Genomic DNA, 12108 nt, shown 5'->3' with positions numbered 1-12108 from the left:
GGAGGAAGACGCTGGTGGGTGTCATCCATAGGCCCCCGAATAATGATCTGGAGGTGGGGCGGGCTGTTAACGCGCAAATAAGTGTGGCGTGCAGGAATGGGACGGCCGTAGTTATGGGGGATTTCAATCTACATATAGATTGGTCGACCCATGTTGGACGCGGTGGGCTCGAGGAGGAGTTCTTGGAATGCTGCCGGGATAGTTTCCTGGAACAGTGTGTGTTGGAACCGACGAGGGAGCGAGCTATCTTGGATCTGGTGTTATGTAATGAGGCGGGTAGAATTAGGGACCTTGCGGTGAAGGATCCTCTTGGGGAGAGTGATCATTGTATGGCGGAGTTTCTGGTGCAGATGGAGGAGGAGAAAGTGGGTTCCCGGACGCGCGTCCTTTGTTTGAACAGAGGGGAGTACGGTAGGATGAGAGAAGAATTGGCGAATGTTGACTGGGGGAGCGCGTTGGAAGGTAAGTCTGCTGAGGAGCAGTGGAGGATCTTTAAGGAGATCTTTCTTGGTGCTCAGCGGAAATTTATTCCGATGGTCAAAAAGGACAGTAGGAGGAGAGGTAATAAGCCGTGGATAACGAAGGAGGTGAAGGAAAGTGTTAAATTAAAAGCGGAGGCGTTTAGAGTAGCTGAGTAGTGGGAGAGAAGAGGATTGGGAGAGGTTTAAATGTCAACAAAGATTGACAAAGAAGTTGATAAAGGAGGGTAGGAGAAACTATGAAGCTGGGCTAGCGCTTAATATAAAAAAGGATAGCAAGAGTTTTTATAAATATATAAAAAGGAAGAGGCTGGCGAGGGTGAACGTTGGTCCCTTAGAGGATGAGAAGGGGAACTTAGTGGTAGGGGATGGGGATATGGCTGAGGTCCTGAATAACTTTTTTGTTTCTGTCTTCACGGAGGAGGACGTGAATAATTTGCCGGGTGTTAGAGATGGAAAGGTGGTAGGACTGGAGGGTCTTAATGACATTACTGTTACTAGAGAGGAGGTGCTCGACAGACTGGAGGGGCTGATTGTGGACAAGTCGCCAGGACTGGATGGAATGCATCCGAGGGTTCTGAAAGAAATGGCGGAGGTGATAGTGGATGCCTTGGTGGTTATTTTCCAGACGTCGCTGGATTCCGGGGCAGTGCCAGAAGATTGGAAAGCGGCTAATGTTACGCCGTTGTTTAAGAAGGGTGCCAGGCAAAAGGCAGGGAATTATAGGCCGGTTAGTTTAACGTCTGTTGTAGGTAAAATGTTAGAATCCGTCATCAAGGAGGAAATAGCGAGGCATCTTGAGAGGAATTGCTTGATAGAGCAGACGCAGCACGGTTTCGTTCAAGGGAAGTCGTGTCTGACAAATTTACTGGAGTTCTATGAGGATGTGTCTAGGGCGGTGGATAGAGGAGAGCTGGTGGATGTGGTCTTTCTTGACTTTCAGAAGGCGTTTGACAAGGTACCTCACAGGAGGTTATTGCAGAAGGTCACGGGACATGGAGTTGGGGGTAGGGTGTTAGCGTGGATAGAGGATTAGTTGTCAAATAGGAGGCAGAGAGTGGGGGTCAATGGGTGCTATTCGGATTGGCGGATGGTGACTAGTGGAGTGCCCCAGGGGTCGGTGCTGGGGCCTCAGCTATTTACCATTTATATAGATGATCTGGAGGAGGGAACCGAGTGTAGGGTGTCGAAATTTGCTGATGGCACCAAGATTGGTGGAACGGCAAATTGTGCGGAGGGTGTGGAGAGTCTACAGAAGGATCTAGATAGGCTGGGCGAATGGGCCAGGAAATGGCAAATGGAATTTAATGTTGGCAAGTGCGAGGTGGTCCACTTTGGTAGGAATAATGGTAGGAAGGATTATTACTTACGTGGGGAAAAACTGCAGCAGGCGGCGGTGCAGAGGTACCTTGGGGTCCTTGTGCATGAGTCGCAAAAACCCAGCTTGCAGGTGCAGCAGGTGGTCAGGAAGGCGAATGGGATGCTGGCCTTCACAGCGAGGAGGATTGAATATAAAAGTAGGGAGGTCTTGCTGCGGCTGTATAGGGCATTGGTGAGGCCACAGCTGGAGTACTGTGTGCAGTTTTGGGCGCCGTACCTACGCAAGGATATTTTGGCCTTGGAGGGAGTGCAGAGGAGGTTTACTAGGCTGATGCCGGAGTTGAAGGGGTTGAGTTATGAGGAGAGGCTGAATAAACTAGGCTTGTACTCGTTAGAGTTTAGAAGAATGAGGGGAGATCTCATTGAGACGTATAAGATGATGAATGGGATGGATAGGATAGAGGTGGAGAGGCTCTTCCCGCTCAGAAAGGATAGTAGGACTAGGGGGCACAGCCTCAAGATAAAGCGGGGGCGGTTTAGAACGGAGTTGAGAAGGAACTTCTTCACTCAAAGGGTGGTGAATCTCTGGAATTCTCTGCCCGTTGAAGTGGTGGAGGCTGCCTCGCTAAATATTTTTAAGACGCGGGTTGATGGGTTTTTGATAAGAGAGGGGATTAAGGGTTATGGGGAGAGGGCAGGAAAGTGGAACTGAGCAGCGACAGATCAGCCATGATCTTATTGAATGGCGGGGCAGGCTCGAAGGGCTAGATGGCCTACTCCTGCTCCTATTTCTTATGTTCTTATGATATCCTCAATTCATCTGCCTTACCTGTAAGACTCCTTGCATTACAATGCGTGCCATCCAACCTTGACATATTCTTTTGTGTCTTAACATGTGTCTCTTTGCACTACCTTCCAGACTGACTTGGACTTTCTTCTTTTTTTTGTCTGTGCATTACTCCCTACTGTGCCACCATTTTGTAACCTATTCCTCTGTTTAAATCCCCCTCCCCACAACAGCAGCAAAACTCCCTGCAAAGATAATGATTCCATTCTGGTTCATGTGCAACCCACCAGTTGCAGTTTCCCTAAACGACTCAGGTAAATTTTCATCCCAACAAAGTTGGATTTCCCCCAATTAATTATCCTTGCTTTGGATTGGTCTTTGCCTTTTCCTATGGCCAACCTAAGTTATGATGCAATGGTCACTGTCACCTAAATGCTCAGCAACTGAAAGGCCCCGATCTCCCCAAATATCTCTCTTCAAATGTAATTTTTCTTAGCAGTGGCATTGCACAATAACCCATTAGTGAAGATTAGATTCAAATACTCTGCCTTTATTGTTTCCGAGGGTCCAGATTGGGTCAGGGTGGGAGAGTTAAGGTGTGGATCTGTAATCTGGGGACTAGGAGTTATTGAGCTTGCTAACTGAGAGAAAAATACAGCCTGCAAAATGTTAGTTACCAAGATATATTTATCATTGTAATAGTTTGACAGTAATAATGCAAATAATTACAAAATTAGAGAGCATTGTGAAAGATCTACCCTCACCTGTCTGTCAAGGGTGTGATAACAAGTCGATCAGTACAGCCCAAAAATTCATTCTGATAGATAAATTCCACATCAGTGATGCCAATTCTGATATCCTGTGTTTCATCTCGAAAATAAACTCTACTTTGTTTCAACCATTCAAAGTCATTTATTGTTTTAATATGCATTTTGACCTATTGAGAACAAATGGAATAGATAAAGAGTTTATGTACAATGTGTGCAGGAGGGTTTCCTGACAGAATATGTGGATAAGCCGACAAGAGGTGGGGCCACATTGGACTTGGTACTGGGTAATGAACCTGCCAAGTGTTAGATTTGTTTGTGGGAGAGCACTTTGGAGATAGTGACCACAATTTGGTGTCTTTCATTCTTTATGTACATGGGATTTAATGGGATTGAGGGTTATAGATAGGCCTGGTAGGTAGAGATATGATTGGTGCAACTTGTGGGCCGAAGGGCCTGTTTGTGCTGTAGTGTTCTATGTTCTATTATTGCAATGGAGAGGGATAAGGTCACACGGCAGGGCAAGGTTTATAATTGGGGCAGGGGTAATTATGATGCGATTAGGCAAGAATTAGGGAGCATAGGATGGGAACAGAAACTGTCAGGTATAGGCACAAATGAAAAGTGGAGCTTGTTCAAGGAACAAGTATTGCGTGTCCTTGATAGGTAAGTCAGGGAGGAAATAGCTTAGTGAGGGAACCATGGTTCACAAAAGAGGTTGAATGTCTTGTCAAGAGGAAAAAGGAAGTGTATGTAAGGATGAGAAAGCAAGGTTCAGTTGGGTCGCTTGAGGGTTACAAGGTAGCAAGGAATGAGTTAGAAAAAAGGGCTCAGGAGAGCTAGGAGGGGGCCTTGGCGGGTCAGATCAAGGAAAAGTCCAAGGCTTTTTTACTCTTATGTGAAAAATAAAAGAATGATCAGAGTGAGGTTAAGGCCGGTTAAGGATAGAAGTGGGAACTTGTACATGGAGTCAGAAGAGACAGGTGGGGCATTGAATGAATACTTTTCTTCAGTGCTCACTAAGGAGAGGGGGCCATGTTTTTGAGGATGAGAGTGTGATACAGGCTGATAGGATGGAGGAAGTAGATGTTCTGAGGGAAGATGTATTGAATCTTGAAAAACCTGAGGGCCAGTAAGTCCCCTGGGCCAGATGGGATACACCCTAGGATACTTTGAGAGGCAAGGGATGAGATTGCGGAGACTTTAGCTTTGATCTTTGGGTCCTGATTGTCCACGGGGATTGTGCCAGAGGACTGGAAAGTGGCGAATGTTGTTCCTCGCTTCAAGAAAGGAAATAGGAATGACCCTGGTAATTATAAGTCAGTTAGTCTTACCTCGGTGGTTGGTAAGTTAATGGAAAGGGTCCTGAAAGACCATTTGGAAAAATGCTGTTTAATCCGGGATAGTCAGCACGGATATGTGAGGGGTAAGTCTTGCCTCACAAATGTGATTGAATTCTTTGAGGAGGGAACTAAGTGTGTAGACGAAGGTAGAGCAGTTGATGTTTATACATGGATTTCAGTAAGATGTTTGATAAGGTTTCCCATGGTAGGCTCATGAAGAAAGTAAGGAGGTGTGGGATGGAAGGAAATTTGGCTGATTGGATAAGCAACTGGTGGTCTCATAGAAGACAGAGGGTGGTGGTGGAGGGAAAATTTTCAGACTGGAGGCCAGCTTCCAGTGGTGTACCACAGGGATCAATGCTGGGTCCTCTGCTATTTGTGATTTTTATCAATGACTTGGAAGAGGGGGCTGAAGAGTGGGTTAGTAAATTTGCTGATGACACCAAGATTGGTGAAGTAGTGGATGAGGTGGAGGGCTGTTATAGGCTGCAAAGAGACATTGATAGGATGCAGAGCTGGACCGAAAAGTGGCAGATGGAGTTTAATCCTGATAAGTGTGAGGTGCTTCATTTTGGTAGGACAAACTTGAATGCGAATTACAGGGTCAACAGCTGGGTTCTGAAGAATGTGGAGGAACAGAGAGATCTTGGGGTTCATATCCACAGATCTCTGAAGGTTGCCACTCAGATGGATAGAGTTGTGAAGGAGGCTTACAGTGTGTTCGCATTTATTAATAGGGGGTTTGAATTTAAGAGCCGTAGGGTCACGCTGCAATTATACCAGACCTTGGAGAGGCCACATTTGGAATATTGTGTGCAGTTCTGGTCACCTCAGTATAAGAAGGATGCTGAGAGAGTGCAGAGGAGATTTACCAGGATGCTGCCTGGTTTGGAGGTAAGGTCTTATGAGGAAAGGTTGAGGGAACTGAGGATTTTCTCTTTAGAGCGGAGAAGGATGAGAGGCGACTTATTATAAGTTTATAAGATGATGAAGGGGATAGATAGAGTGGACGATCAGAGACTATTTCCTTGGGTGGATATAGCTTTTACTGGGGGCATAACTATAAGGTTCATGGTGGGAGATATAGAACACAGAACATAGAACATTACAGCGCAGAACAGGCCCTTCGGCCCACGATGTTGCGCCGACCAGTTAAAAAACAATGACCCACTAACCTAAACCAATCCCTTTTCGTCCATAAACCTATCCACGGATCTCTTAAACGCCCCCAAACTAGGCGCATTTACAACTGCAGCAGGCAGGGCATTCCAATCCCTCACCACCCTCTGGGTAAAGAACCTACCCCTGACATCCGTCCTATAACTACCCCCCCTTAATTTAAAGCCATGCCCCCTCGTGCTAGATTTCTCCATCAGAGGAAAAAGACTATCACTATCCACCCTATCTAAACCTCTAATCATCTTATATGTTTCAATAAGATCCCCTCTTAGCCGCCTTCTTTCCAGCGAAAACAACTCCAAATCCCTCAGCCTCTCCTCATAGGACCTCCCCTCCATACCAGGTAAACCTCCTCTGCACCCTCTCCAAAGCCTCCACATCCTTCCTGTAATGTGGGGACCAGGACTGCACACAGTACTCCAAGTGCGGCCGCACCAGAGTTGTGTACAGTTGCAACATAACGCTGCGACTCCTAAATTCAATCCCCCTACCAATAAACGCCAAGACACCGTATGCCTTCTTAACAACCTTATCTACTTGATTCCCAACTTTCAGGGATCTATGTACACATACACCTAGATCCCTCTGCTCATCCACACTATTCAAAGTCCTCCTGTTAGCCCTATACTCAACACATCTGTTATTCCTACCAAAGTGAATTACCTCACACTTCTCCACATTAAACTCCATCCGCCACCTCTCGGCCCAGCTCTGCAACCTGTCTAAGTCTTCCTGCAAACTATGACACCCTTCCTCACTATCTACCACACCTCCGACTTTGGTGTCATCAGCAAATTTACTAATCCACCCAACTATACCCTCATCCAGATCATTAATAAAATTTACAAACAGCAGTGGCCCCAAAACAGATCCCTGAGGCACACCACTCGTAACCGAACTCCATGATGAATATTTACCATCAACCACCACCCTCTGTCTCCTATCCGCTAGCCAATTCCTGATCCAATTCCCTAGATCACCCCCAATCCCATACATCTGCATTTTCTGCAGAAGCCTACCATGGTGAACCTTATCAAACGCATATAGGAAGGATGCCCGAGGTTGGTTTTTTCCTCAGAGAGTGGTTGGGTGTGGAATGCACTGCCTGCTGTGATAGTGGAGTTGGACAATTTAGGAGCTTTCAAGCAGTTTTTGGAGAGGCATATGGAACACACCAGATATATAGGGAGTGGGATAGCTTGATCTTGGGTTTGGACATAGCTCAGCACAACATCGAAGGCTGAAGGGCCTCTACTGTGCTGTACTGTTCTATGTTCTATGCTCTGTGTAGAATATAAGATTCACATGTCTTTGAGTAACAACATCCTAAATAGAAAATAACATGTTAAATAATGAACACATCTATGATCTATCAGCAGCAGCAGCATTATTATATTCAATAAAATCTGTGTCCTCATAGCTTGGCATATCCAGCTAGAAACTGATCCTTGTTCAAATAAAGATAGGGAGCATGATGAAAAAGGCACCAAGCATTTCTAATGAGCTGTGAACCAGGTGATGCTACAATGTAAGACTGCTTGCAGACTTGCATATGTCAGAAAGATAGTGGGGGCAATCTTACCAAAGAATTCTAAGGCCTGAATGAACGTGAATATGAGAGAAATTTGCACTATTTTTTGAGTGACATAAAAATCAAAGTTTACTTGACTTAGTCAAAAAAATCTTACCAAACTTGTTTTCTGCCAGCAGGGGGAGAAAGCAAGGTCTAAGTTGCCCAAAAACCAGCTAGTAGCAGTGGAGGTCACCATTGCACATATGCAGATTTCTGTGCTCTGAGAGCTATAGCTATAGATGGCCTTTGTGGCCAAAACCCCCATCTGCTCCCCGGCCAATTTTAACCCCCTCCATCCTGGACCAATCGCAACCACCCCCCCCGATCATTGTTAGAGTGGCAGCAGTTACCCCACACACTCCTGCTGATCACTGTTGCAGAGTGCACCGTGGTCACCCTCCAACCGTATGGCCTGCCCTGGTCTGGCCCTGCCCCCTTCAGGTTTCACTCCCTCAGACTCCACTACCTTGGCACTGCTCTGTGCCCAGGGGGCACTGCCAACCTGACATACTGGTAGTGCCAGGATGCCAGGCTGACATTGCTCAAGGGGGATACCTTTGTCCCTGACCTCCTGGAGGGGGGCCTCAATGTCCTCTGGTTCTACTGGTGGAGGCCATCACATCTGGTTGGTCACGGTTGATAGGGACCATACATGATCTTTGCTTGAGAGAACATCCGCCAGCGAAGTCACAGAGGTATGTGAGCCCAGATAATTCTGTCCCGGACTCACTAAGTCTATTAGGGATAGGGAATGATTTAACAGTTGACATAAAACAACAGCAGTAAACTGTAACAACAAACTGTGATTAAGTTCTTTCACCATACCAAGTCATCAAATATATCCCTCTGGTGAACATGAATGGTAACAAGAGTTTCAAACTGGATTCTTTGAAATGTCGTCAGGTCATGCGTTGTTTGGCTGATAAGAGCATTCAGAAGGTCCAAGAATTTCTGATTAGTTGTTTGCATAATCTTTTTACTGTCTTTTGCAAGTTTAATTGCATCTTCTGAATCCCGTGTCCATAGGATCTGGATTGCCAGAATTCCAACCTGTAGGCACAGATTAAGACACAGACTAAACATGTGCAAAAATCAATTGGTTAATTGTGCTGATAAAATGTCAGAGAGGCCAGAATTTCTACAATGAGATGAGAGGATTGAGTGAAAACATTTCCTAAATCAACATGACCAGTCTCCATATAAATGGCTAGGAAGGCATGGGATCAAGTCAGGTTCAGATGTGGGCAAGTACCAATATGGGTTGGTTAGAAAGCCTACCTTGGATCTTTGGGACTTTGTCAAGGTTGTATTAAAGACTGTTATGTTCACTAAAGCCTTCCCCTCACATTTCCTCACTATTGACCCACTTCCACTGCCACCTGCATGCCTTCATGACACTGCTTTGCCATCACTATCCACTCAACCAATATGTACAGAACCAATAAATCAGATAACAATAAAAACTCTTAAAGTACTACGATCCCAGCTGACATTATTCCTGCACAGTCAGGTCTCTGAATGGAACCTGGCTTGACAGATCCTAATCTTGATTTTCTGTTTAGAGCCATAGATGGACATAATCACTGGCCGGAATTTTACCACCATGCCTGCCACAACAATCGGAACAGGCGAGGGGTGGAGCGTGGACAGGTCTGTTGACTTCGGGCAGGATTTTACGGGTTTCAAGATTAACAAGGTTGTAAAATGTGTTAACATTTAATAAGAGAATAAAAAGTTTATTAAAGAAGAAAATGTTAATTATAATACATTACTATCTATCCAGCCTCTACCTCTCATAATTTTATGGATTTCTATCAGGTCTCCCCTCAGCGACATTTTACATCTGCTTCTATGCTCATTTTTCTTATTAATCACAGATTTGTTAATTATTAAATACGATTTTTATGTACCCTGAATTTTCAGGCTTGCAATGATTTCAACAGAAGATTCACCACTTTGCACTTTTCACTCCTCCCTAAACAGCTCTTTTGTTGGTTTTACAATTTATAGTCAATCCCTGGACATTTGTATCAAAAAGGCAGGATCTTTCAGCCACGTTTGCCCCAATGCCGGGAACTCCCACCCGAGCTCAAGGAACAAATGAACCCGAGGTCAATGTCCCATCTGCTACATTTCCTGTGGTGGATGGGACAGGAAAATTCTGTCCAATTTGTATTTTGTGAGAGATTTCATTTCCTTAGGAACATTTTCATAGAAACTAGGAGCAGGATTAGATCATTCGACCCTTCAAGCCTGATCCACCATTCATTTTGATCATGGCTGATCATCAAAATCAATATCCTGATCTCCCCTTTCTCCCATATCCCTTGATCCCTTTAGCCCCAAGAGCTATATCTAATTTATTCTCGAAATCAGACAACATTTTTGCCTCAACTACATTCTGTGGTAACGAATTTCACACATTCACCATCCTCTGAATGAAAAAACTTCTCCTCACCTAAGTTCAAAAAGGTTTATCCCTTGTCCTCAAACTATGATCCCTAGTTCTGGACACCTCCACCATTGGAACACTCTTTCTAAATCTACCTTGTCTAAACCCTGTTAGAATTTTATAAGTTTCTATGAGATCCCGATTTACTTTTCTAAACTCCTGTGAATATAATCCTAACCAACTTAGTATCTCTTCATTTGGCAGAACTGCCACCCTGAGATTAGCCTGGTAAACGTTTGCTGTACTCCCTCTATAGCAAGGACATCCTTCCTCGGATAAGGACACCAAAACTGCGCAGAATACTCCAGATGTGGCCTAAACCAATTCCCTATACAATTGCAGCAAAACATCCCTATCCCTATATTTAAATCCTCTCGTTATGAAAGCCAACATACCATTTGCCTTCTTTACTACCTGTGTGCTTAATTTTAGCGACTAATGCACAAGGACTCCAAGGTCTCATTGAGTATCCACCTCTGTCAATTTACACCCATTCAAGTAATAATCTGTCTTCCTATTATTGCTACCAAAGTGGATAACCTCACATTTATCTACATTATACTGCATCTGCCATGCAGGTATCCACACATTCAGCTCGTCCAAATCACGCTGAAGCAGCTCTGCATCCTCCCCACAGCTCATCCTCCCACCCAACTTTGTATCATCTGCAAATTTGGAGATAATACATTCCGTTCCCTCTCCCAAATCATTACTACATAATGTGAGCAGTTGGGGTCCTAGCAACGTTCCCCGCTGAAACGCACTAGTCACTGACTGCCAATCAGAAACAGATCCATTTATGCCAACTCTTTGCTTTCTATCCATCTCACGACATTACCTGCAATCCTATGTGCTTTAACTTTACATAGTAGTCTATTATGTGAGATCTTGTCAAAAGCCTTCTAAATAAACACATCCATTGGTTCTCCTCAGTTGACTCTACAAGATACATCCTCAAAAAATTCCAATAGGTTTGTCAAGCATGATTTCCCTTTTGTAAATCCATGCTGATTTTGTCTGATTATACCACTGCCTTCTAAATGCCGAATTGTGAAATCCTTTACAATAGACTCTATCTAACAACTTCCCCAGTACTGATGTTAGGCTCACTGATTCTGCTCACTAGAAATCACCAGAAATTTCTCACCAGAAATCAGTTGGTCTGTTTTCTTCCCAACTACTTTTTTGAATAATCAGTTACATTAGATACTGTCCAATCTGTAGGAACTATTCCAGAGTCCAAAGAATTTTGGAAAATAACTACCAATGGATCTACTATTTCCAGGGCAACTTCTTTAAGGATGAAACATATCATGACCTGGAGACTTATCCATCTTTAATACCATCAATTTCCCCAAAACCATTTCTCTACTAATGCTGATTTCCTTCAGCTCTTTACTAAAAATTGTTTTTCTCAGCACTTCTGGCACATTATTCATGTCTTCCTTTGTGAAGACTGAAGCAAAGTATGGATTTAATTCCTCAGTCATTTCTTTTTTCCCTGTTATGAATTATCCCATTTCTGACTGTAAGGAGCCTACATTCATTTTTGTCAATCTTTTTCTCTTTATATATGAAGAGGGAAATTATCAACCAGTTAATAAGGTTTTAGACCGAATACATAAGGCACTGACATGAAACAAAGTTTCCTTCCTGAAACAATGTTAATAAGTTAATGAGACAAATAGTCTCCACATATGTGGATGTAGTAAGAGAATTAAACAAGTAATTGTGATTTTAAGACATATGTAGATATTTTAAGTCTGGTATAAACCATTGCTCATGTTATCTGACAACAAATTTTATGAAATTGGGTGCACAAAATGGAAGCAGACTAAAGTTACACTCAGAGCCCCTCCACTAAAAATCACAAAATAACAGACACTGATCAGTAGGCAAGAGCATGCTTTTAGAATGCACATGAGGGCAAGCACATAAGGGAAGCTGGACAGGATGGCACCTACAGGAACTAAATCTCCACCCCATCAAGATCAGCACTTTTAAAACAGTCAAACAACCCATGGAGACACCTAAAATTAGCATAGTTAAGGAAACATTCCTGGCCCCTCAAAACCTCTTTTGAGATCAATGACACACCTATGGTTCAAACCCCAGAGATTCTAGACTATTAAATAACCAATCAGACAAAACAATTAACACTCACATAAAACAATTTCCCCAACTCTTGAAAACATTGAGACAGGATGG

At 43.8% G+C, this 12108-nt stretch overlaps 1 protein-coding gene across 1 annotated transcript in view; it reads right to left on the bottom strand.

Moving 5' to 3' along the window:
* Window positions 1-12108, bottom strand: part of LOC145345624 (dynein axonemal heavy chain 8-like) — a gene marked incomplete at its 3' end in the record, with an annotated part of 1250971 nt that overhangs the window by 261304 nt on the left and 977559 nt on the right. The window contains exons 45-46 of the mRNA XM_080193458.1: window positions 8274-8498; window positions 3351-3523 (exon numbers count right to left, since the gene is read on the bottom strand). Coding sequence (XP_080049584.1) covers window positions 3351-3523; window positions 8274-8498 — 398 coding nt within the window. The remainder of the gene's footprint in view (window positions 1-3350; window positions 3524-8273; window positions 8499-12108) is intronic.

This window comes from Carcharhinus amblyrhynchos, chromosome 7 (genome assembly GCF_965287045.1).
Source record: "Carcharhinus amblyrhynchos chromosome 7, sCarAmb.v2.hapA, whole genome shotgun sequence".
NCBI lineage: Eukaryota > Metazoa > Chordata > Chondrichthyes > Carcharhiniformes > Carcharhinidae > Carcharhinus > Carcharhinus amblyrhynchos.
This window is presented reverse-complemented; position numbering and strand designations above follow the sequence as displayed.